The sequence below is a fragment of the Nesoenas mayeri genome (assembly GCF_963082525.1).
Source record: "Nesoenas mayeri genome assembly, chromosome: 7".
NCBI classification, from domain to species: Eukaryota; Metazoa; Chordata; class Aves; order Columbiformes; family Columbidae; genus Nesoenas; species Nesoenas mayeri.
Genome location: NC_137551.1, coordinates 30,503,592 through 30,528,743, shown reverse-complemented (window position 1 = coordinate 30,528,743; position 25,152 = coordinate 30,503,592). Strand labels below are relative to the sequence as shown.

Below are 25,152 nucleotides of genomic sequence, written 5' to 3'. Positions count from 1 at the left end.
AAGAAGGGTAGTTGGAGTTAAGCAGTTTCACTACCAATAAAGAGCATTATAATAAATAGCATACATGTAGGAAAAAAGTATACCTGTTCTTCACCGTTAAAGATGTAACACTTTAGTTTGGGTAACTAATAAGGATACTACTCATCCACTAAGTACATGCAGGGAGAAACTAAAAACCACCACACATTTTGCTTCTGAATCTCTTACAACTGATGCTAATTTGCTTATGATATCTGCCTGATTTAGAGCTAATCTTCTGTAAATTAACTCCTAATGCTGTCTGAAATAATCCTCTTAATGCTGGTCTGTCTTGAGCACTTTATATCAAACACCATGAAGTACACAAGTGTACACAAGGCATTTGTAAAGCTGTTGGCTGCTCTCGAATATTTGCTGTTCCGTGAAGACGCAAGCGTGGCGCAGAGCTGTGTGGCCCTGGGGCAGCTTTGGGACAGCTGCTCTGGTTGTCCCCTTTGAAGGGGACATGATACCAGGGCTGTGTCCCACCAGCCCTGGCCACCAGAGAGATGAGGAGGCTCTGGTGCCTCCTTAGAAAACGGTGCAGTTCCACGCTCCAAACCTCCCACCTCCAGCAGCACATGATAAAGAGAAAGAATAAATGGTTCAGGCTTTCAGATTTCCAAATGACAAGATCGGTGTTAAACAGCACTAATTATCAGCTGGAAGCCTCATCTGATAACTGGTTTGAAAAGTCAGAGACAGGCAATTTCGTTTCTTCAGATGGGGAAAATATTTTTAAGGGTGTTGCTTCAGCATCGGCCCACTTAATTATTATTGTCAGTGTGGTAACTCTGTATTGAAAACTGTATTTTTTCCACTAAAGCCACCAGAATAATTTTCCCCCCAAATTAAAGTAATGATACAGCCAAAAACCTAATTGATATTGGTGAGCAATACCATTCCAACATATTATTTTCTTGGTTTTTGAAACATAAATGGCAGGCACAGCTTTGACTGAATGGACCTCTTTATGCTTTAACAGGCGGTTTTATTGGCCCAGACTCCAACCTATAACAAGCACAATTGCAAAAGCAATACATTTTTAATTGAAAAATTCATGTATTTTTACTATGGAAGTGACTCAAGTAACAAGTAACTTTGTCAGGTAAAGGGCTTTTAAAACAATTTTTATATAAGGAATGTTGTTTAGAAATTATATTCTCACCATAGCCGCACTTATAGGTGGCTATTAAAAGAAAAAATAGGTATTGTTTAAAGCATACTTTATTAGAGCTTGTTTTTTTTAATATATTAAAGAACAGATAAAGCACAGTGATCAGGGAGCTGTATGTGTCCAACAGCCCTTCAAGAGCCTTGTGGAAATGTATAAAACAAGCAGTGATACAATCCTTTGCCAAACACTATCATAAATTTTTTATTTGGCAGCTAACATTCTCACTAGTTTTCTTGGCAGCAATTGGGACCTTTAGCAAGAAAGGTGCAGGAGAAAAATACCTTGTTTAGAGATGTTTTCAACACTTTCTGGGATTTTTCAGAACTTGTGCCTGCAGCACATTTTACAACCACGGTCTCCAGTCACCTGATGAGTAGGTGGTGGTTTTAAACCTTTTTTTTTTAATATAGACAGCCTCCTACCCCCCTCTGGCCTTCAGCCTCGGATGCGAGTGTGGAGTGGGGCTGTTTGTGTTCCACAGGGATACCGGTGGTTGCTCCTCTCTGTCTAGACAAAAAAACCTTGAAAATAATATCAGAATGTACCTTTCATTGCTCCCGATACTATCTGCATCATATTCCCGCATGACAGAGATAAATGAAAGGCAAGCACGTGCTGATCACTTTTGCATTTTCCTTGGGAGGTCTGTGCAGAAAAGCTGGTCACAGGTGCTGCCACCCTGGTTGGCCAGTGGACTGGCTGATAAACAGAATTGTGAAACAGATTTCTGTACCCAGATCTGCTCTTCTGGGGGTTGTTTTGTCTTGTTTTTAAAAAAGATATACTAAACTTGACAGCCTTCCTCCATGCACCCAGATATGTTGAAAACATGGCTCCAGCAGTACTGTGGCTTGGGCTACACTGCGCAGAATGAAATAGCGGGCTCTTACCAACTCACTTATGAAGCAGATGTTTTGTATTTTGGTACTTTGTTGATTCAGAATAGAAATAAGATGAACCTATTTTACACCTCAGCAACTTCTTCCAAGTCTTTCGCAACAATAAGATTTATTTCAGTCCTTCACATGGCCATCAAGGCAACAGATTGTCTTGAACAGACGTTGACCGGGAAAAGTATGTTTTCCCTATTTACCTCAAATTAGGAAGGTTGGAATTTAGTTTTAGGCAGCATAGATTGCTTTAAACTCACGCTTAATTAAAGTAATGAAGTGACACCTACAAACACAAGCTAATAGGCTTCCTCACAGCTTGTGTTCCAGTTTTGCCTCTCGTGTTTACCAGGGGCATCATCCCCTCAAGAACTTTACAGAGCACACACAGACATCTAGTGGCTGGTGAAAACACTGCAAGCGTGTCATTGCGTCCGACACAGCTCCACCGGAGAGGACAGCCAAGTTATGCCAGGTACGAACCGAGCCAGTTTTGTCTCTGTTACAACTATGGATGGGCAATCAAATAGGGAGAGAATTGCTCCCTTTGTGCCACCTCATGTAATCATGCTGCCTCTGGTGAGAGAGCTGCTGTCTTCCCAAATTTCCCTCATCACTTTTCACTTCAGTCTGAGCTGTTTTTGCCTTTCTTTATGAGTACCAGTAGATTTCTCTCTCCTTGCTACTACTTCATTTTAGTTAAAACCTGAAGAGCTTAATTATGTAATATCATCTGAAAGGTTCTCTGAACATGGCTACACGCAACTGAAGTCTGTTGGAAAGTGACAGATCAATGTGATTTTACAGACAACAAAATACACACATGAGGAAAAAAACACACAGTCAATAATAAGTTCTGAATCACTAGTAGAGGAATATGACTTGCTCTCCAGCCTACATCGATCAGTGGAAGGATGCCTAAAACTTCAGCAGGGTTCAAGTCCCACATCTGCAAAGGAGATCAAGAACCACAGTTTTGCGCAGCGTTGTAAGAACTCAGCGCCCTGATTCTGCTCTCAGTTACACCATTTTAAATCAAGCGGTACTCAGCGGTGTCATAACCCTGCACATCTGTGTCAGACCCTGTGTTGCAAGGGCAGACTCGATGCCAAGAATGCAAAACAGATGTTGCTTTCCTAATGTTTTCTCGTTGTCATTTAAGTTGTTTTCGTGGGGCTCTGTTTTCATTCTGCTGAGTGAAACAGGTCGGCAGGACTTTTCAGAGGGCAGACCGAAGGAATGGCTGTGCATCTTCCTTTTTATTTTGCGTGCATGTGTGAATATGCATAGACTTTGAGTTACAACTGGGAATAATCTCTTTTTTTAAGCTTCATTTGAGCTATGCTCTGCTCCCTTGGGGCAAAGTGAAAGGTAGCTATTTGCGGATGGGAAAAAGGGCTTTTGTGAGCAGCAAAACTGCATCACCAAACAGCTTAAGAAAAAGATTTTTTTAAAGTTATTTTTTTACCACAATTTTAAGAGGAAACAGGGATAAATATATCTCTTTTTTTGCATGTTGACTCATTAACAAATTTAGCAATAAACACTTTGTAATTAAGTCCATTAGTTTACTGCTGTCCAGAAGTTTCTTAATACTCTTCGCACAGAAGGTTTTGGAAAACGTAAAACTGAGAAATGGTGAAGGCAAATCCCAACAGCTTGCTCAAGCAAATATAGCCGAGGCTTAAACTCACTTCTGAACGCTGAAATTTGAGACGCCGTATCAAATAAGCAGCTCTTTTTTCCTGCAGAGAAAAAACTGGGTGTAGCTAACCTAGTGCATAATAGGTTTATTCTCATTCACAAAACAGGAATTACTTTATGGCCCCAAAGTAAAACTAGCACAGAAATATACTGGCAGATTTGCTGCAGATGTGTGTTGTGACACGTATGCAGGGAATCTGCTATTAATCACATGCTAAGATTTTAATATTATGTAGGGTAATGCAGGCAGTCATTATCGTGAAGGTTCTGGATTCATAAAAGCCTAACTCACAAATGGGGCTTTTAAATTTAATACATTCGAGCTCACACACCGCACCAGTTGAATTCCCTGATTTGCCCCCCCTGCTTCGCTCCCCACTATGTACATTTATTTCAGTATCTATTGCGCATTTCTTTTTGTGCTTGTGCTCTGCTCCTTTTCTTGCAACATGTGACAGTTGTTGGGGAAAGTGCAGCTTTTCAATTTTCCCGTTTACCAGACTATGACAGGAATGTTCTTCTTAGAGGGGCTGTTTGCTGTTTGTAAGACCCTTGGACACGTACCGAGCACAGGAAACGGTCTGGCTCATATGCTGGAAATCCATCCTTCACCTGGATCCTTCAAAACTTGCGTCCGAACATAACTACAACCTATGTATCCACACCCAGGCTAAGATTATTACGGACAATCATACTGTGGAAATGCATAATTCTGACAAAACAATCAATCACGTTACTTCTCACAATTTCAGTTCACCCCTAAAATTTTCCTTACCTCCAAAGCCAGCTGGATATTATATTACCAAAGCTGTTGAAAGGGTGTAACACTAACCATGAAGCCAAAGGCCACTAAAACTATGCAATGCATAAATTTTTATTGTTTGCTCAGCATTGAAATCTCATTAGGGCTCATAACTCATCGGCACACTGCAAACATTTGCATCTGCTGATCATGAGAACTTAGATGGAATGTACACCTTTGGCTAATTTACTTGTTATGTTTTTAGATGAGACTCTGTGTGTCGCTTTGTATTTTCTTTTTTAAAAAGTCCTTACGTGGTTGCGAGTTGAACGTCCACTTTTTAAACTAAATACATTAAAACTTTCATTTGCGGTTTCTCAAGGTTGTTCTGTTGCTGGCAAATTTCATGATCATCATTTTACAAAAGCTTGATTTGACTTAGTATTCAGGGTAATCATTGTTTGAAAACTGTGCCCCATAGAGCATTTCACTTCATTCATCCTTTCTGCTTTATGCAGTCACATTTTAATTAGATTAAAATTTGTCCTCCAATTAGCTTTCATTAAAGTTTATAGATTACAGCAAAAATCTCCACTGAGCTGTGCTTCAAAACTGTGCCTAAAGTTTAAAATGAAATAACTGTGCAAATGAAGTGATTATGAAGATTATTACTATGCAAAAAAACTTCAGTCGCTTCTTGATTTACTTATACATTTAACTCTGTAATTTATTTTGCTGACTTCAATATCTCTGTGTTCTCCAGAGTAGTCATCATAACAATACCTTACAGTTACAGGATACCTTTCATTCCTCAGGATCCTTAGGGGCCTGATTCTGCCGCCCCTATGCACACCAGCAGACCCGCTGCAGTCCCTGAAACTATGTGAGCAAGCGCTACTCACTGCCTGTGAACCAGACCCCAACTACAGGCCAGACCCTGCTTTCAGATACCCACACAGCATTACTGTGGCTTCACACAGCTCTGAATGCAAACCAGATATGAACGTTATGTAAAAAGTCCTTTCACCTACTTCTGGGTGAGATGTGGCAGCTGTTTAATGGTGCACGGTTACGGGCTCATCTCTTTAAGTGAAGGTGCAAAGGCAGATACTTCCCCCCCTCTAGTTAAAACTGCAGAGAAAACTAAGAGTGTAATTATCCAAAGAGGAAACAACTCAGTAGGACACTGGGGCTGCATCTCTCCTGTCACTCACATCTTCAGATGCAACACTGCCAAGTATCAGATGCCCAGTTGCTAATACCCACTGCACATGCAAATTTACTATGTGCTGAAGGCAATATAAAGTTTACAGTTCACCAGGCTGATCCTACAACCAGAGCAGACATTTATTCTGGAGCAATCTCTCGGTGGAACACATGGGAGCAGAGCTCCACAGAAATGGATCTGTTTGCAGGAAATTCTCTTCCAATAGCAAGGGCTATAAATATATATACATATTTAAAATTAAAAAAAAAGAAAGAGAGAGACACAGCCAACATCTTAAAACTAAAAATAGAGACACTTGGGTTACAAAACCAAGAACCTGTCTTTGCTCTAGCAATATATTTCCAATCGGAGGAACGCAGTCGAAAACAAGTATTTTACTACAAAGGTAGTTAATACGCACGAGAGAACAATTTCAGCAAAATGCAGAAGTGTTAAAAACAGTCTTTCCTATTTTTCATGTGCTAATTGGTTGAATAATCATTAATAAATCTTCACATCACTGAGGTAACTAGTGTTATTCTCACTTAGCAGATGGCAGAACTACATTTTAAGAGTGTCATAGGCCAGAGGGGAGTTTATAGTTTAAATGCTCTGACTCCATGCCCTGTACTCAAGCCAAGACCAGGTTTCCAAGATGCAAAGCATCCAGCAGCAATACTAATTTTAGGAGTCGTGCTCAGGTCTGTCCCTTCCTCTCCCCGCTCCCACCTCCTCTTGGTGTTCATTTCTGCCATGGGGTTGCAGCATGCCAACCTCAGCTGTGCTGATTCAGCAGCTTGTGGGTCCACGTGATGAATCAGATCAAGCAATTGATCCGGGATAAAAAAAGAAAAAGAAACAAGAAGAAGGTGGGAGAGGAGAGCTATTTTGCACTGGATCAATTCCATTTCAAGATGTTGACTAGAGAAGAGAAGTGCCCATGAAAACCAGAGAGCAGCTGGACGCAGTACAGGGGCAGGAGTGAGTATTTCTGGGTGCTAGAGTCCCTGCTGTTGATGCTGATGGTTTCGTACCACAGCAACGAGGCCCAAACCATTCTGAAATAATTCCATTTTCATGTTTTAACTTTTATAGTTTTCCTTTCTTTTACCTTCCTTTGCCTGCTTTGTTCCCAGTCAAAGCGTAGCTACTTCATACTACCTTTGCACAAAAAGTTTGCACAACCGATTTTCACAAAGCGATTCAGAAACCGGAAGTATTTAACTTTCCTTGTCTATAATAAAATCTGGAACACGAAGTTCGCCTTCTCAGTTACATGGACTATATTGCAGAAATACTGCTGCATTTCCTCAGTAGAATTGCCACATTTCATAAAATCCAAACGGGTCATGCTTTATGTCAAGGGTGCGTTTACAAACAGTTTATAAAGGATTTAGATGATTAAACATATATTGAGACAGTTAATCAAATTTAAGAGGCTATTTTAAAATTCTACAAGATCAAGCAGTTATTTACAATCCTGGTTATTGCTTTCTACCTTATATCCACTCCTAATGCACATCATCATACTATTCTGCTAACTCTTTAGAAATGATTTGTGTTAGCAAAATAATAAAAATAAAAAAGCCTAAATCTTATTGTAAGGAATAGGTTAGATAATTAGGACTTTGAGACTCTTAGACTAAATTAATTAGATCCAAGAATCAGATATTTGGAGGTAGTTAGACAGCCTGTGCCATGATTTAGATACTTCAAGGCCCTTAAAAATCTCAGCCCTCATCACTCTGCACATGGGACTTATGCAATTTTAAAAAGTTGGCCAAGTGTTATCTGAAAAGTCACAAATGCTGAAGTAACTGCAACAGTTGAGGAACACATCTTTTCTTGGACAAAACATCAGCACCATGACAGGATGCCTAAAGCTTCAGTGCTTCATGCTGGTTATGGAAAAAAAGAGCCCAACAATGGAAGCCTTAAGGAATGCTAAATATAACTGGTATCCTTACAAAATACAGTCTGCTCAGTTAGAACAGAATGCGAAATTATTTCTTGTGATTTTATGCAGTCATTTTCTACAGTGTCGCCTGCTTATATGTACAGAACATTTTTAATGAAGAAATAACCATAGATTACTTTTTATTGCAGTGTGATTTATAATTTTTTTAAAAATATGATATCTATTCTGGAAGTATAGTGTATTTTGTGCTATTTTTGCCCAGGAATGGAAACTCAAACTGGAAATAGAGTCATTCATTCACACTTTAAAGGATGACATCCCATTGACAGGCACGCAAACTTGGAAAGGTGCTACACAGTCACTAATAAAATGCTACACTATATTTTTTCCTTCTAAGCTTCAATTAAGTAAATGTTAAAGAGGGATCAGTACTTCATTAAGGCTAAGAGTTCATCGTTTGCAAGAGATCATCTTTCAAAAGTACAAAGACAGAAAAGTCCAGTCACTAAGTACTAAATAAACTGTTTCCACAACAGAAGTGGCACCTTCAATCCCTTCTACAGTGAGATGCTGTGCTGCTGGAGTTCTGCTCATTCAGATTGTGATTTTAAAGGGCATTCCCCAACACAATCAGAAAGGTCATCAATCCTTCCTGCCAGGTAGTTGGTTATTTGTGCGTGGGTTTTTTTTTCCTTCAATTCAGGGAGAATGAAAATCATAAAAGGCGTGAAAATAGGTTTGAGGTAGATACATTCACAGATTCTAATAGAGCTGGAATGCTGTCGGTGCTAACGAGCCCTGAGCAAGTGATCCGTGTATGGCATGCTCTGTCAAACAAACTACAATTACACGAGAACTAAAAATAAAACAAGCAACTTTAAACCTCCTAAATTTCTGAGTGTGGGCCTAAGAATCTTATTTGCACTTGCTCTCACAGGCTCGCTTCCAAAAGGCACCCAAAACTGGAAGGACCTTTCTAATGAGAAGGAAGGAAGAAAAGTTTCCATTTGAGACCTGGCATTTCAAAATGGCAGAAAGAGAATCTGACCCCAGAGAGTCTTGCCCCTCTGTGTCAAATTCCTACAAGAGCAGCTGGTGAGACTCCAGCTCTATCATATCTGGATCAAAATGTCAGGACTCAAAATCCACACCACAAACCGTGCCCTCTGAAATGGAGGCACCTAATCCTCTCGGCTCTGCTTTCTCCTGGGCTTCTCCAGCCTTGTGCATGCTACTGCAGTGCCAATGGAGATGTCATTTCCCTTTTTCTCTTACAGAGAAAACCTCAGCTAGCCCCAAATTTTAATGATTTTAAACGATGCGCTCCGTAACTCCTTTTGCACCAGCTTCCTTGTTTTCTGCTGCTCTAAAAAGAGCCTTTGACCCCCTTGTAAGAACACCATTTTTATTTCTGTCATCCCAAATTAACAAATGAATGAGGAAAGGGGAAACTCCCCTGTCACTCCAAACCTTCACCCTCCAGGTCTCGCTGTCTCATTGCATCCCTGGTGCTCTAAAATAAAGCAACCATTAATGGGCTGAAGCTTCAATGGGACATCAGCACTTGCTTAAATGATATTCTGAATCACGGGCTAAATGGCAGTGGCGGTGGGCAAGAGCAGGTATTTACTTCGTGCAGTCTCTTAGGATACAATGGATTTATGGCCGTCAATTCTAAACAGCACCGCTATTGTCTCTTCACAATTTATCTGCCTCCATTATTCATTTATGTTGATTTTGATTGATGAAGACACTTTAAAAAAGGAGGGAAGAAAGGAAGAGGGGGAGAGGAATACTTCGACTGTTTGGTCTCTAATTCCTATAAATCTACAGTTCATACTGCAGGCGTATTCCTCAAAAGAAATGTCAACCTTCACATTTTGGGAAGGATTTTTTCCTTTCATCAGTTTCTCTTCTTTCTGAAAGACTAGAAATGGGGTGCAAGCAGTGCTTCCAACATATATATAGCCACTGTAGAGGCGGCACATCACACTGCAATCAGCCAGGAAAATCAATGCTGGTCTTTTTAATGAAAAAGTGTTAAAACTTCAGCAAAACCTCTTTTACATATTTGCTTCCTATGCCACAGCTAATTAAGTTTTAGTCTGGTTTGATATGTCAAAAATTGCTTGGATCACAGAACTGAACCCAAGCAGAGCAGAAATAATTTCTTCATTCGAAGCGAAAGCATCTGCCAGAAAGCTTCTCTTCTGACTCGGTCGAAGTCATAAAGAAAAGGCCCAGCTTTGGCTTGTTTGCTTCCAAATATATGGTATTTACTGACCTCTCATTAAAATATCCTGGCAAAATACAGATTATGAACCACCCGATACATTTCTTTCCATAGGAGGCTACGTCTGAGGCCTGGGGGTAAAGAGATTGCTCAGAGTTGTTTAAATTCAGTTCACTCCTCTCAAAGTTTTAAATGAGCTTCTGAGCAAGGACGACAAGCTTGCCAAGCTCTCTGCTTGCTTACGGAAAAGAGGAAAAAACTAAAGAAAAGGCAGACACGTTCATCACATGTTTGCATCTCTCCTGCTCTGAGTTCTGCCCCAGCACATGCCGACTGCAACATGCAGTTCACTGCCCATAGCCAAGGGGAGCCCAGAACCCTCCCCAACCTTTGGCTGTAGGATTTGCTTTCTAATTCCACCCCTTTTTTGCTCTTTAAATAGCATGAGCTATAATACAGCAAAAGAAGCAGTGGAGGACAGATAATTTGTTAATAAACTGTCAATAGATATCAGAATCACCACCACATTCAAGAATCAACCTCTTTATTGAAAGTTTTGTGTCTAAAATGTTGGTGTTGCAAAATGACTGCAGACTTGGGAAAAGAGCTTTGCGCTTTCCTTTTATCTTTGAAATTGTGGGGATAGAAACATCATTTGCAAAAAGGAAACCCTGACTTCCAAGGACAAACAGATGAAGGGAGGAAGAGTCTGTGGAACTGCTGAATACACAAAAGCCTGCTGCTTGACCACTCAGTTCATTTTACAAGACATAATTACATCTGCCTTTGTTAATATTATGTTGTTCTTCTTATTACTTTCTGTACCATCTTTCATGTTTCAAGGGAGTAGGCTGCTACTCACTGGTGTTAGGTAGAAACTCATTCTAATTGCTCAGTATTTCTGTAGAGTCTGTAATGGCAACTCCTGGAGATTGATATAAGAATGTGTGCAAAATCAACCAGGTCTGGTTTTGAAACTCCCATCTTCACAATTTTGACTTTTCAAAATGATCTGCTCTCAATACAATGCGAGTTGTCAAAGGCTGTCAAGTAAACAATAAAACTCTCAGGAAATAAACATCTCTCCTCTAGTAGGTTTGTATATATTTCCGCAAAATAAAAGAATTCTAAAAGTAAATAAACACATGGGAGGATTAGAGAAGCAATAAACAAAAGCATTTCCTCATTTTGAATTTAAGAAAATAGGAGCCTCTTCCCAGCCATTGCCAGGAAATATTACTGCACAGAAGTGAAGTTTGTGGTAGCTACAATACTATTTAATGCTAAAGCATACAGACATGCCTTCACATGCACACATAGACACACACACACACTACACATATATCCCCGTCCAAAACCTAAATCCAGTTTCTGCAATGCCATTATGGATTGACGAGCAGAGGATTTTAATACCAGTTCGGACCAACACAGGCACAGGAGTCCTTGTTGCAAGATGATCAAGCTAATGCTGAAACCTTTTAGCCCTAATGAAGGAGTTTGCAGGGTTCTTTAATCCCTGCACCCCACCTCACTTCTCCCGCAGTCCTGCTGAAAGCTTAAAAACAGTCCCCAGCACTAACATGGTGCAGAGCCTGTTGAACATGCTGATCTGCTCATGATTACTCTTTGCCACTGTAAAACAATCTAACTCCTCAAGTGAATGGAGTCTGTAGCAACAATGGTGTTATTGACTTGTTGCTCCAGCTCTATTTAGTTATTACCCTCGAGGCCACAATCAATAGACTTTGCACCAAGTCAGCCTAATAAATCCCAGGCTTTCACTGGAGCTTTGCCAGGAACTGCTAGAAAATCTATGGCAGTCAAACACTTAGAGTATGAATAACATAGAAAGCTGTACTGACAGCTGTATAAATTAATTAACAAGGAATGTTCTTATTCTTCTAAGATCATCATAATGCACGTTTACCATGATTTAAGGAGTCACAGGTAGAGCAACAGAAAAATTACCTTTGTGCTTTCATTTAAAATAAAAATCAAATCTGATTAAAACCAAAACAGATTCAGACTACTTTTTCCTTCCTTTGATTATCGGATGTACAAAAATCTGCATTTGCATTACTGCTCTGGCTGTTTAATTATTCCAAGTTTGATTTAAAAAGGAACCTAGCCCAGCAAACACTGACCGCTCAGTGTAAATTGTGCAGGCATTTTAACTTGGTAAATGTTGATTGTTGTGTGCTTGTGTTACCCTACTCTGCATCTGCAAGGGGGATTTAAATTGTGTTTGCAATGCAGTGATTAAAACAGAAGGAAAAGGAAGGGAAGAAGCAGTTGTTCAAGAAGTAAGAGGTCGGTCACTAGTGAATTCCAGGTTCTTTCAGTTCCTCCTGTAATAAGCAAATATTCTGCAGACTCAGCTGCGAGGCGCCTGATCGCAGCGTCCGGAGACACACTGAACCTACGGTAGCAAGAGCTCGGTGCCAGCCCCGGAACAAAGGAATCTCCTATTTGCACGTTGAAAACAAATGTAACAGATCAATAGGCTCTTACAACCGATTTGTTGCCCCAGTGTTACTTTCTGGGAGCATTCAGCTTTCCTAATGAGGGTGACAGCTTGGTCGGGGAGCATGGAGCAGGGTCAGGCAGCGACAAGCTGGTCTGGCACTTGATGCTCACGGCGCCGTGAAGGTGCGCGATGGTGGGAGTGACCTTTGGGCAGGGACAAGGGCTTGAGAGTGAGTCAAGGCAACCTTTGCATTTTAGAGAAGGAAAGGAAAGCTCAGACAACAAGGAAGAACTAAGCTGTGCTGTTAGCATGGACAAGATGAGAGCAATCTGCCTCAAGCCTTGGCAGAACCCATCTCAAGCATGAGGCAAGTCAGACCAGAGTGGAGCTTTTCACCTCTGCTCTGCCCACCCATGACCGAAGTTACTGCCTGCACTTGGGTGGGTGCGCCCTAACATCTTACTGGACCACTTAATTCAAGGTGTTTAGCTCATCCTGCTACCGTTTACAGGTTCATGAGGGCCCCATGACAGTGAACAAATGTGCCCACCTGAGGAAGGGGCAGCAAGCAGGTGGGGCACAGACACCTTCTGGTGGAGAACCAGGTCTGGTCATGCTCTAAGGTGCCATTCACCACTGCACCTTTTGAGCATGCTCACACCCTGAGGATGGACACCACCACCTTACATAGCTGATCGTTTGGGTTTTTTTTTTTCAGACAATTAGATTTTCAATGGCCATTTCAGTACTGCCTGTTACCAGCAGAGAGGAAGGGATGAAGTTCATTTCACAGCTCTCAGTTCCTCTCCTCTGTGGACAAGTACACTTTGTATCAACTTTTTTATTCAGAAGTAGGACTTTCAGGAACTTGGATGGTTCGAAGGGCTGAAGAAGCAACTTCTATTGACTTTTGCAACTTCTGTTTAAGTCCTACCTCAAAACGACTCACAATTTTTTTTGAGGGAAAACCAGTTACACTTTGCATTTATAACCTGACCTCAAATTTTGAGGTTATTTCATTGCTTCTGAGCACTACTCCTCCTTTCTCTGTTCTTTTCCATTTTAAATATACCAGATGACTTTGTTTTAAAATATCCCTTTCTATACAGTCATCTGTAAAATATATACGCATCAAAGAAAAGAGCTGCTTGGGAATTAGGACATATTTTCAAGAACAGTCAGTGAGGTGGAGAGCCAGAGTTTATGAGGGTTCAGTCCTGTAAATAAGACTTACTTTTCATTTTCAGATGAATATTTGTCCTTTCAAAACATGACTTCTCTTGTATAGGGTCAGTTTCAGCACCCAAAATTGTATCATCAAAAGCACTGTTCATATCTGAAAAATTAGGATTGAGGATTCACTGAAATTAATTTGAACACAACAGGGAAGCGCTTGGGGCCTAATGACTTTCCCCCTGGCAAAGTACCATCTGACGTGACCAGATGTCATTGTCTGGCATCTTATTAGCAGAATGGAGTTACTCTGTGTTTGGGTAAAATTCTCACACAATTTCTGGATCCTGGGTCATACCCGAGGTATTTTGTGTCACGTGACTGTTTTATTCACTAACTTTCTGAATAGTCAGCCACTGCGATGCATTTTTTATAATGAGTTGAGCCAATAATGTATATATTTTTTCAAGCATCAATTTCAAATACAGTATCAAAACTCCTACATCTTCATTTTATATATGCAAAAAAGGCTTCACAGAACACAGTTCGAACCTCAGCATTCACGCCAATTCTTGACCTGGTAGCAAGACTCAGGACGGGTGGCAGCTCTCAACGCAGAGCAACACAGTGCTGGCAGAGCTCAGTATGTGGAAAGCAGAGACTGAACATCTAGGACCTGCCAAAAGCAACAGTGTTGGATCTAGTGCTGGCATCCTTTTTCTTTCCGAGATGTTTTTGCAGCAAGCTCCACCACGCTGTCAGGAAGCACCGTGCTGCTGGAAGCTGCTCTGCTTTGCTGATGAGATTTAAAACTAAGCTCCTGGTCTTTCGGGAGTTGTTAAAGATCCTGAGATAAAAGTGAATCTCATTAGCCAATCTTAAGAAACTCATATGAAGAGGGACGGTAGAAGGAGAAATAGCTGTTTATAAGCATAGCAAAGCAGAACTTCATGAAGTTCTTGACCACATTCTGCATCTAACCAATAAAGAAGAAAACAACTACAGAGGTACAAAACGATTCTCAACCTCCCACTTCGTAACATCTTCAGAAATGTTAATTATTAGATTCACAGCACTATCCAGCCTATCTGCGTTTTCTCCACTGCTCAGCTTCCTGATTCTGCGCCCCCCTAAGCACCCCCCAGCTGGCACAGCTGAGCCGTGCCTGTCCTCACCATCCCTTTTATTCAAACCACAAAGTCTCCCTGGCTGCCCGTCTTCCACTAAGGACTTTCTACAGTGACACCCATAGAGCATAAAACATGTTGGTCTACTGTGCAATTATATACCTATTTACCTTTTTGAATAAGAGTGGCAACTTTTAGCAATTCCAGGAAAAAAAAAATACTACTTTTTTAAACAGGCACCGATCAAGTGTAGTCTAAAAAGCCTGATGGATTTTTTCCTCTTGTCTCCCTACCCTGTTCATTGCACTGCATGCACATCCCTCTCCCCTCAAAATTCTTCTTTCATGAACTAATTTGATGGTCTTACTTTTAAGCATTGTAACAATTATCCTTATTAGTAATCAAATAACAGTATTTTTCTCTAAGTACCTAGGTTTCTTAACTTGTACATGAATAAGTACAGTAATTCCCAGGCATACAGCCACCACAAGGTAGAACTTCCAATAAATTGCATCACTCTGCAAGCACTGCCTGCTACACTACTCTGTAATTGCTTCTGCTCCTTGAAATAATCCCCTCTGAAATGGAGTTTTGGATTTTGGCAGGTGATAATCTCAAGGGGTACCACAGCGATAGCCAACTACCCACAACCAATAAACATAAGCTTGCCAAAGCATCTTCCTCCCCTCTTTAGTTCTCTGATTTTCATATTCTTGAAGGCTAGCTCAGGAACTCTGGCCAGTAGCAGACAGCCATATGATGGCACAAATTTAGAGGATGAAGAGTATAAATGGAAATACCGAAGGGTTGGAAAATTACATTTTCATTCAATTTTCTGAAAAACAGTCCCACACTTTAATGCACTTTGGATGAAGACCATAAAAGTTGTACAGCTTCTCTGGCTGGTTTTCTAAAGTCAAATGTGTGCTATCTCACTTTAATCTTAACTGCTTCTTAAGGTGATAACACTGAACAATGTGGCTCTAGAATATATAGGCCAAACGAGAAGCAGGAAACGTTTTTCTTTCCAGTAGGTCTACAGAAGTATAAAAAAAAGAAACACTCTTGAGCACTAGACTAGCACTGAACATAAATGATAACATTGTGTGGGGCTGAGTTTTCAGTGATTTGTTCCTTTCTATCAAATGTTCTGCAGCTAATTGGCTTTGGAAAGGAATCCGTGCGAAGCTGGTATGGCCCATTCTGCTTTAATTGGGGTGGCGCCCACCAATAGTTTCTCAGGATCAGGGCACAGGCATCCTCCCTCCAAGTGAGGCCCTTATTTACTTGTGTTGCTTCAAAATTCTTTCGTCATGATAGACTGGATCAACCCAATCTAAATGTTTTGATCTGTTACATATGTGGAAAATGAGATACTGGCACACACGCAGAAAGCAGCTGCTTTCTAAGTGCAGTGTCTTAACGACCTCTACACAGAGCACAGGGCAAGTGAATTAGTGCTCTGCCAATGGAGACTGCTTTACCTTCCAGTCTCCATGTAACATGGGAAAGGAAACTCAATGCCTGCTTTAAATGATGGAATTAAGCCAGATGTAACTTGCAAATTGATTAATTTTCTCAGCAGACTGAGATTGATCTGAGTTCTCTCTTTTTGCGCTGTAAGTATTCTACGCTTGTCCTGAAACAAGTTAGCTAAAATATATTAGTCGGTGTGGAATAAATTTAAAGGGACACTGACAGAACTAATTTAGCCCCAAATTAAGGATAAAAGTGAGAACAATACCAAATAAATATTAAAAAGTCAGCCTGAAAAAAAGAAATGCCTCTGTGACACTTCTTATAAGGAAATAATTTCCATTTAAATAATATTTGCAACCTGCAGTTGAGTTCTGTGGTGAAGGTGAATTTTACTTTCAGCTAGGTGACACCAGCAAGTCCACTGCAGCTCATCAGCTGCAACCACCGACAGCAGACAGACCACAACGAACAAACGCAATATTTCTAACCAATGATCCAAGATCATTCGTTGACAGTTTAAATACACTGCTATTTTGCTAGCATAATATTTTAGGGAACTTCCATAGGAGCCTTTAAAAAGATTTAAAATGTTTATGATAAGAGATAATATGCTGGTACAACTGCTTTGATCCAAAGAGCCATGTTGCCAGTGGTCCTCCAGCACTGGTGTGCTGACATATACGCTTGGAAATCCATGTACTCAGCCACCAGCTTCACCCACCTGCATGAATTCTGCAAAGAAGCAGTTCTGTGGGCCCTAAGACCTGACCCAGCATGACCGGAGATGAGTTCATTCACATTCATTTAACAAGTAGTTTAACCTAACTGGTTTTGTGCCAATTTGAGACAGTTCCCCAATCTTTTTCCTGTTTCAACTTTAGTATCTGAGCTGCATATATGTTGAAAAAAAATATTTTTAGATGAGTTCTGTTCAACTGCATGTTCTCACCTTGCTTTTCTTTCCTCCTTCAGTCACAAACGGATTTAAAGCTCACAGCTGCACGGGGAGCATTGAATGCAGTGTGAACGGTCACAGCACCTCCTGTGACGGGGACTCCGGAAAACATGCACGTCCTGCTTGCCGTTGTATGAAATAAGACCCATGGCATCCATACCATAAATGATTAGCCACCCCTCATTAGATTTCAAGTTGCTGAGTTCAGAACTTTCACATCCTATTTTATTTACAAGACACTTTAAAATAGTAAATAAAACTTGATGCATTCAGTTAAAAAAAAAAAAAGAAGAGACAAAGGAATGACAACAGTTATTGAAGTTCCTTGTGGGGGAAGCAACACAGAGCACATTATCCATGACTACAATAAATCAGCATTGAAAGGAGTTTAATAAGGCCATTGAGTAAAAGGTAGAAAAAGGAAGTGTAAGGTTAGTTCTTATAGCAAGAAGTAAATTGATTATATCACCCTGACGGTGATAAATATGGTGATATCAGTTGTCTTGCTGCTCAACTGGATGAAATAGCATGTATTTCACTAGCCTATGGGATTAAAACCTAGAGGTGACAAATTGAACTGGCATTAAGAATAATGTTGGTCTTTGTAATTTTTTTTCTCAAGAAACTTATTATATTGAATGGGACAAAACTTACATTTAAAGGGAGGCTTTATTTGTCACACATATGATCTTAACTCAATAAACCAAACAAGGCTTTTCTCTCTCCCTAAATCAGTATAATAATGGTAGTTTTGTTTAAGCTGCTTGTTTGTACAAAAGCCTGCAGATACATAGACCTCAGGGTAATCCTATTGCTGAAAGTAAGACCTAAATGAAAACAAATCTTACCAGCAGATCTCTATTTTGAAGACAGCTCTATTCAAATGGGCTATGCTGATTATACTCTGAGATAACCCAGCACATCATTTAAGGTTGATCACTTTAGCAAACACAAGCTTTGCGCTGCAATTTTCTAGGCTTTCATTTCCAGGATAGAAAAGACCCCCACACTGACTTCATTAGGGAGTTACACAACTTCAGGCCAACAGATTCTTCATAAGACAAAAACAGATGCAAAAGTGCAATTTAAAAGCTCTGCGTTAGATTCTCCAGCGATGCTGGATTTCAGCTCTCCTGCATATTGAAGATCAGGTTCTCCTTCGTGTATACATAAATCAGAGCACAGAATGACAGCAGCTCAACTTTTTCTGGTCCAAACATCTACATAAAACTACTGAAAATGACACGCAAAAAAACTGACCATGATTTTACTCTTCTCAAAAGAAATATTATTCTGAGGAATAAATAATATCTATCAGGGATATAGTGAAAAGTGGGAAAAGGGAAACCCCTAAAGAGACATCTCATAAAAGCCAACAGGCTGTTTTTTTCCAGAGGGAAACAGAACCTTTGTACCAGCAAAAAGTTGGTAAATGTTTGTACATTGGTAGGGTCAATCACTTTATGTTCATCGGTTACTTGGATGTAGATTTACTTTTTAGAAGGAACTTCTTCATTTTCTCTGTGGAAACATTTGCAGAAGAGAACTGACAAACTAAATGCCACATGGTGAACTTCCATTTCCTCTTTTCCTCTACCTTTTCCACTGAAGTGGATAGAAACAGTCCCTATCAAAGACGCATAAGAGGTGGCCTCCAGCGGTTGATTGACCAAAGACAACAGAGCCCACCATCACCCACAATGGCTTCAGCACTCCTTGCAATCCTACAGCTCCCTGAGACCCTCTCAGATGAGTCTGGAGTCCTTTCTTAAATGCATGTGAATGGATTTGTGTTTTGTGCAGAAGAAATATTGCCTGGGGTTGTATTAAATTCTGAAAAGAATTTTCAATGGCAATTTTTGTGTGCTGGGAAGAAAAACTCCATGCTGTTGATAACCCCTACTTTCCCTACAAAAAGACTCCATGATAAACCCTCTGGTATGGCCCACAGAGAGGTGGAAAAGCTTTTGACAAGGTTCCTGGCCCCTTCCCCCTCTCCCTCAGCCCCCTCCACACCACACACAGCCCAGGAGCAATGACTGGGCTTGTACTCCCCATTCACTGCAAACTCCATTTGCTGCAGCGAGAGCACAAGTTTTAACAAGTCTGCTGGCTTCAATAGCAGCACTTACTAACACAACAAATGTCCACCAAGTCAGGAGCTCTTTAGAGTAAGGATTACAGATCTCTGAGGAAAAATAAAGTCTAAACAAGGGAGGTGATGGGCTGACTCTGAAAGGACAGATGATTTGGGTCAGATGTGCACTAAAAGCTTCAAAAGTCATATTGCTTTTTCTCTTAAACCCTTTGTTTATATGCTCAAGCCTGCCCTTCCTCTCTGGTTTCTACCTAAGATCTTACTTATTCCTCTATACCTGAGGCCTCTTATCCCCCTCTATTTTCCTTCCTTGTCTGGTTCCCACTCCCCATTCCCATAAAGCAGTTTGTTTCTCACTCTTTTTGACTCTTTTGTTTAACCTACATATTTTTAAAGATTATTTCCTTCCCCTGCTCCCTGTCCCCCAAATCCATTAGGTGAAGTGATTGATTCATTGTGCCCCAGCAATGTGTCACAGCCACATTTTGAAAGGGGTGACATGTCACTGCACACAGGGGGAATGAAGGGGCTGAAAGAAGTGACTTTGTCTTCGTTGAACAGGGAGCCTGTAGTGGGGCTTCAGTTCAACTCTGTATCTCCAAGTACTGAAGACAACGTTTAACTCACTGCATCACTCATCCTCACTGATGTCTTAGTTCACTTGGCAGCTCATGTTGGCCAGTGACTGAATTTAAAACTAATACTGTGGGCTAAAGGGTTCTCACTGGATTATCTCATCTAGCTAAGCATGGGACATTGGAAAATATGCACTGATTAGACAGTTATTGCTGTATATAATCAAAGTTACAACTCTTCTAGCTCAATATCCAAGACTGAACATGTCGGAGTAAAGTTCAATGGCACCATGTGCCCATCTACCACCTCCTGTACCCCAGGAAGTCTCACCCCAAATCTACATATTAGACATTATCTTAAACCTTTCAAGAATGAGGTTTTATCTCCTTCCAAGTGCCCTCTTTGTTTGTATTAGCTACAATAATGCTAGATATTTTTGTTATCTACAAAAACGTCTAATCCTTCGTTCATTTTTGTAAATTGATGAGTTCAAGGAATTTCAGCAGCAATGAACCCCTCAGACTGATCATACATTGTGTGAAAAGGCAGATCTGATTCTGGGAGCTAGGCCAAGGTGGGGAGCTTGTTGGTAAGGAAAGATACTTTTGATCAGGGAATAAACTTACTTTTTTTTTTTTTTTTTTAAAGAACCTGTATTTATCTTACTTCTCTGCTAGGCTTATTATGTGACAATTGCTTAAGTTTTCTCAACTCCTTGGTTCAGTTTTAAGTCAAGAGAAATGAGGATGTTGGCAGTTCTGGTAAGGGCAACACCACTGGAAGAGTGATACTTTGAGTCTTTTTCTTCTTGACTTATTCATACACATAATTTGCCTGTTTTTTGATAAATGAATTTTCAGGACAGTATTGCTCTGCTGGCACATCAAGGCTCATGAACACAGTACACCAGGGGAAATAAGAAATGAATTTTATTAAGTTTATTAGCAGCTAAAAACATGATACTTCAAGGCTGGAAGTAAAGTAATCCACCTACACAATTTGAGTGGAATGAACATTTGGCTTCAACTACAGCTCATATGTAAAATATAAATCCAGTTTCTGCACTGGAAATCCTTTGGGGTCTGGTTTTACACTACCTTGATCAAACCAAGAATTAAAGTTCAGGCTGGCTTCCATTCCCACATGGCAATATGACCTACATGTTTGTATCAGTGGTGCTACTCCTTCTGCACCTCTCTTCATATCAGCATTTCCCCCAGTTTCTCTTGTTTCCTTTCCTTTCTTTCAAAGTTAAAATGAGTTTTAACACTATACAGACAACATATTGTGAAGACAATAAAGTAATTCAAAAACTTAATACAGAAAGAACATTTCTATATGAGGTCCCACACCTCCGTTACTAAGTACCACATATGGAAAAGAGAGTTGGTACTGGATATAAATGAAGCAAGAAAAGAAAAGAAAATTGATCGTTTTTGCAAGAAAATTCTGAAGCTCAATATAGTTGCTATCAACCTAAACAACGGAGAAAGATCACAGAGCTGCATGGTCAAGGCTATATTAGAGAAACTAGACTTCTGAGGACTTCTGGGTTCAGTCCCATCCCAGACACCCAGTGTGTCTCCTGGGCTTTCCTCTGAGCCAGAACTTTTCCCTCTGGAAGATGCAGGCAAGGCTCACCTCCCACAAATGGATGCTGCAAAGCTGAATTCACCTCTACAGCACTCTGAATCTCTTGGATGACAAGAGGTATCTATACCTGAAATACTGTTCTTACCCAACAACTCCCTGCAATAACCTGTAGCAACGCATACTGACTTCTACATGACTAGAAGAAGATAGATCTGATTTCTTCCCAGATCTCACTCTTTGCACTCAGGAAAGCAGCTGAAAAGCAGACGGCAATGTTGCTGCTGTTCTTATCGCAAGGTTTTCACACCAAGACTATTGCTTTGATGGCTTCCCAGATGACTCGGACACTTCACTGTCCCTCAGCCAGAGCTGCCCTGTGACATTCAGCCCAGGGCAGGCTGAGGTCTCCAACAGCTCAGGGCCTGCAGTGTGCTGGTCTGGCTGAAAAATGAGTTAATTTTCTTTATGTAGTTAGAAATCTTTATTTTTTTTTTGTATCTAGCATGGCCATTATTTGAATTTAGTTTGAGAACAAGAAGATTATACCCTGGTACAGAGTTAATGTTTTTAATTGTTGCTGTCCAAGAGTCAAGGTCTCTGATCTCGCTGCCCACAGGTGTGAAGCAGCTGGGAAGCGGAGGGCATAGATGGGGCAGACCTTGACTGACATCCAGACTGATCAATAAGCATATACCATCCCATTAGCATCATGCTTCACATTTAAGAAGAGCTGGGATCTTCCAGTTAGGTTTGTGTTGGAGCCGAGATGGAGACCTGTTTGGGGAGTTCTGGTCTGTTTGTGAGTTTCTTTAGTTCGGTCCTTTTGCCATCCTGCCATTTTGCAGAGGCCTCTGGGCCTTTCTGTCTTTTTCATCTTTTTTTTCTCTCCAGGATCAGCTGTTCAGGACCAGGGGCTGCTTCCTGGGATCAACTGCTGGGTGCAGACAGAGTTCATAAGGAATTGCATTGAGCATCTCTTATTTTATATTCTATTTCCATTTTATATATATTATTAGTAGTAGCAATATCGCAGTGTTATTTTGTTAAACTGTTTTTATCTCAATCCATTAGTTTCTCCCTTCCCTTTTGATTCCCTTCCCCATTTGGGGCAGGAGGGGAGGTGAGTGAGGCGCTATCATGGTTATATATTGCTAGTTTGGTTTAAACCAGGGCATGTGAGCAGCCCAGATCAGTCCTGTTCACTGATGTATCTTCAGGTCACCATTATTTCTGTGGAAACCCAGAGCTTCTGATTAGCACGAGACAGTATGGGCTCTAGGCAGATGACATCCCTCACTGACTGAAGAAGCAATGCCTCTGATAACCTAGTTCACCGTCTGCTTAAGCTGCGGAGGCTTCAGTAAATACTGTTCCAAAAGCCACTGTTACGAGAACAAATGGGATAGAAATTGACAGATAAGTAGGAGACCACATCTGGATACCAAGTGAGATAAAGGGAAGGAAGTAGCAGTTGCCTGGACCAGAAGTTTTACCAGTGGAGTGCAGGGACACAATAACAAACTCCTATTAATTACTGGCTTGTGTACAAGAGAGAGTTAAATCAGCTAATCATGTATGCCATCGCAGGCAGGGTACTACAGTGCAGCTCGGAAAGTCAAACAGGTAGTGATCACTCCTTATCTGTACCAACAGCCATGTTTTAATATATAGTGCTTCACCCCACCCTTTTCAGAAAAGATTGATAAGGAAAATGATGAAGCTCTAATGAGCTTAATTGCAAATGCCTTATGTTGCCAAACAGCTACTTCAACATCCAGCAGTTTACTTAATAACTCCCCCCTCCTCTTCCCTACCCCCTTCCAAGCCCAGTAACATAATTATTCTTGTGGCAACCCCCTATTTCACTTTATTTATTTCCCCCCTCCCCCCCATCCTGAGTTACTGTAAATGGGTATCTTTGAAAGGAGGGTGGCAGGCAGCTTTTGGTACAGGGCTTACGGAGAAGCCCTCCATCAAAGGGCCCTTTGTGAGCATGCCCTGGACCGAGGCCAATCAGATCATCTTGCTGTCTGTCTCTGAAGAAAATTCGCCCCTGGTATGCAAGCCAAGCCAAGCACTGTAGACAGGGTGACTGCACTCCTAGTCCAACCTGTCTTAGTTGAGTGAAAAAACGCTGAAGGGAAAATTACCTGTTTGGCTCCAGACTGAATTAACTTTTTAATATACAAGTATGTTTATTATTTTTCCTTAAAAGTGCCTGCCTATCTAACATATTCATTAACGTTATCTGGTCAGTTGGCTTGAAATATTATGAAAAAAGTGCAAATGCAATAAGGCTACAGTGCTTGGAGGCAAAGCAAGATGTATTTTCTAATTATATGACAGAAAATGACATTGTTATTAACAAATGACAGTACAGAGTAATCTCCTTATGTTAAGGCTAGTGCAAGCTAGGATGTCTTGTCTCTCATATGCAGAGTATCAGAAGCAGATTGCCTTGACACCCACTCTCTCCCCATTCACCGGTCACCATGAACCCTCAACATCAAACCTAGTATGACCATCCTGGAGCCAGCTTTCAAACACTGTCTCCCCTGGCGATTGCACAGCATGGCTTCTCTTCTCCAGAAGATCCTTGTGCTTCATCCTGCGCCCTCCCAGCTCAGGGGCTCTTGTAGCCCAACTCTCCTCTCCTTCATACTCAGAAATCTCACGTTTTCACCATCCTTGAGCTGCTTCCCAAGTCTCTTAAGAGATTTGCCTGTACCAGGTGGGGTTGCAGAGCTTCTGCCCAAGAGCACGCAGCTCTTTCCCACCTTCCCTTGAGCTGTGTGTCTTCTCCTCTCTTCCCCAGCCCCTGCTATTATCTGGAATTCCTCCCTCCGCTGCCACTTCCTCTCTATGCAGCTTCCTCCTGCTCCCTGTGTGCTCTTGACTCTTTTGTTCCTCGTTTTAGAAACACCTTGTAAGTGCCAGACAGGAATTTCCCGACACTATGTCCTGCATTAAGCAAGCGATAATGGCAGAAACAATAGAGAATTATGTCAGTAGGGTGCCCTAACAAAAGCCCAGAATTTAAATGAGGAGGCAGCTCTGGTCTTTGGAATTTGTCCACTGTAAATGACTCTTCTTCTTTTATTAGCATGTCTAGTTTAAGTGGAACACACAGTAATTTTAAATGGGCAATAAAGAAGAAGGATCATATGTCCTACCTTTACATGTGCACTTAACATTCTCTGAAGGTCCCTCTCCCTCTGCCATCCCCTCTCTTCCCCCCACCACTGCCCTCTATATTACTCACTATATTTAACTATCTTTCTTCATCTTTTTTTGCTCTCAGAAGAACTCAAAAGTGCTAATCCACAGCTGTGTAAAAATAAAGTGTAAGTATACAACTACATCAAGCTACTGTCTTTGCTCACAAAACATTCTGCAAATAGTAAAGAAGAAAACTCAACATATTTACATAACACTTGGAACATATTTACAAAAACAGTTGGTCTTAAACTCATCCTGGTTGTTCTTCTCTGAAAATGTAAATGACACGAGGATCCCTATGTTCCCTTCTTATTCCTGGTTCAAACAACAACCTGCCAGGCTGCCTTTCAAAGCTGGACATCAGCAAGCAGGGGCAAGATTATTTAAAAGTAGTTTCTTAAGCAGTCATTCCTTCCTAACACTACTGTGCTGGTGTCAGAGTTTCTGACTATGCCACATTTTGCAAACTAATCCAAGTTAAAATGACCAACTTACATTAAGCCTACTTTCTTGACAATATAGACATACAACTAGTTGAGCTGGTGCAAAAGAAGGTCGCAGCATAGGTAGAAACCT

General features: G+C 40.8%; 1 protein-coding gene across 7 annotated transcripts in view; it reads right to left on the bottom strand.

The window, feature by feature from the left end:
• The window catches only part of VTI1A (vesicle transport through interaction with t-SNAREs 1A), a 265,072-nt gene that overhangs the window by 11,055 nt on the left and 228,865 nt on the right, over positions 1–25,152 (bottom strand). The window contains exon 10 of one of the 7 annotated variants that reach the window (XM_080347521.1): positions 3,723–3,830. The exons of 5 other annotated variants lie outside the window; for them this stretch is intronic. In XM_080347521.1, the coding sequence (XP_080203647.1) occupies positions 3,809–3,830 (22 nt within the window). In that variant the 3' untranslated portion in view covers positions 3,723–3,808. Of the gene's footprint in view, positions 1–3,722; positions 3,831–10,835; positions 10,933–25,152 lie in introns of those variants that run through there. One more of the 7 variants, XM_080347523.1, reaches the window with a different exon arrangement.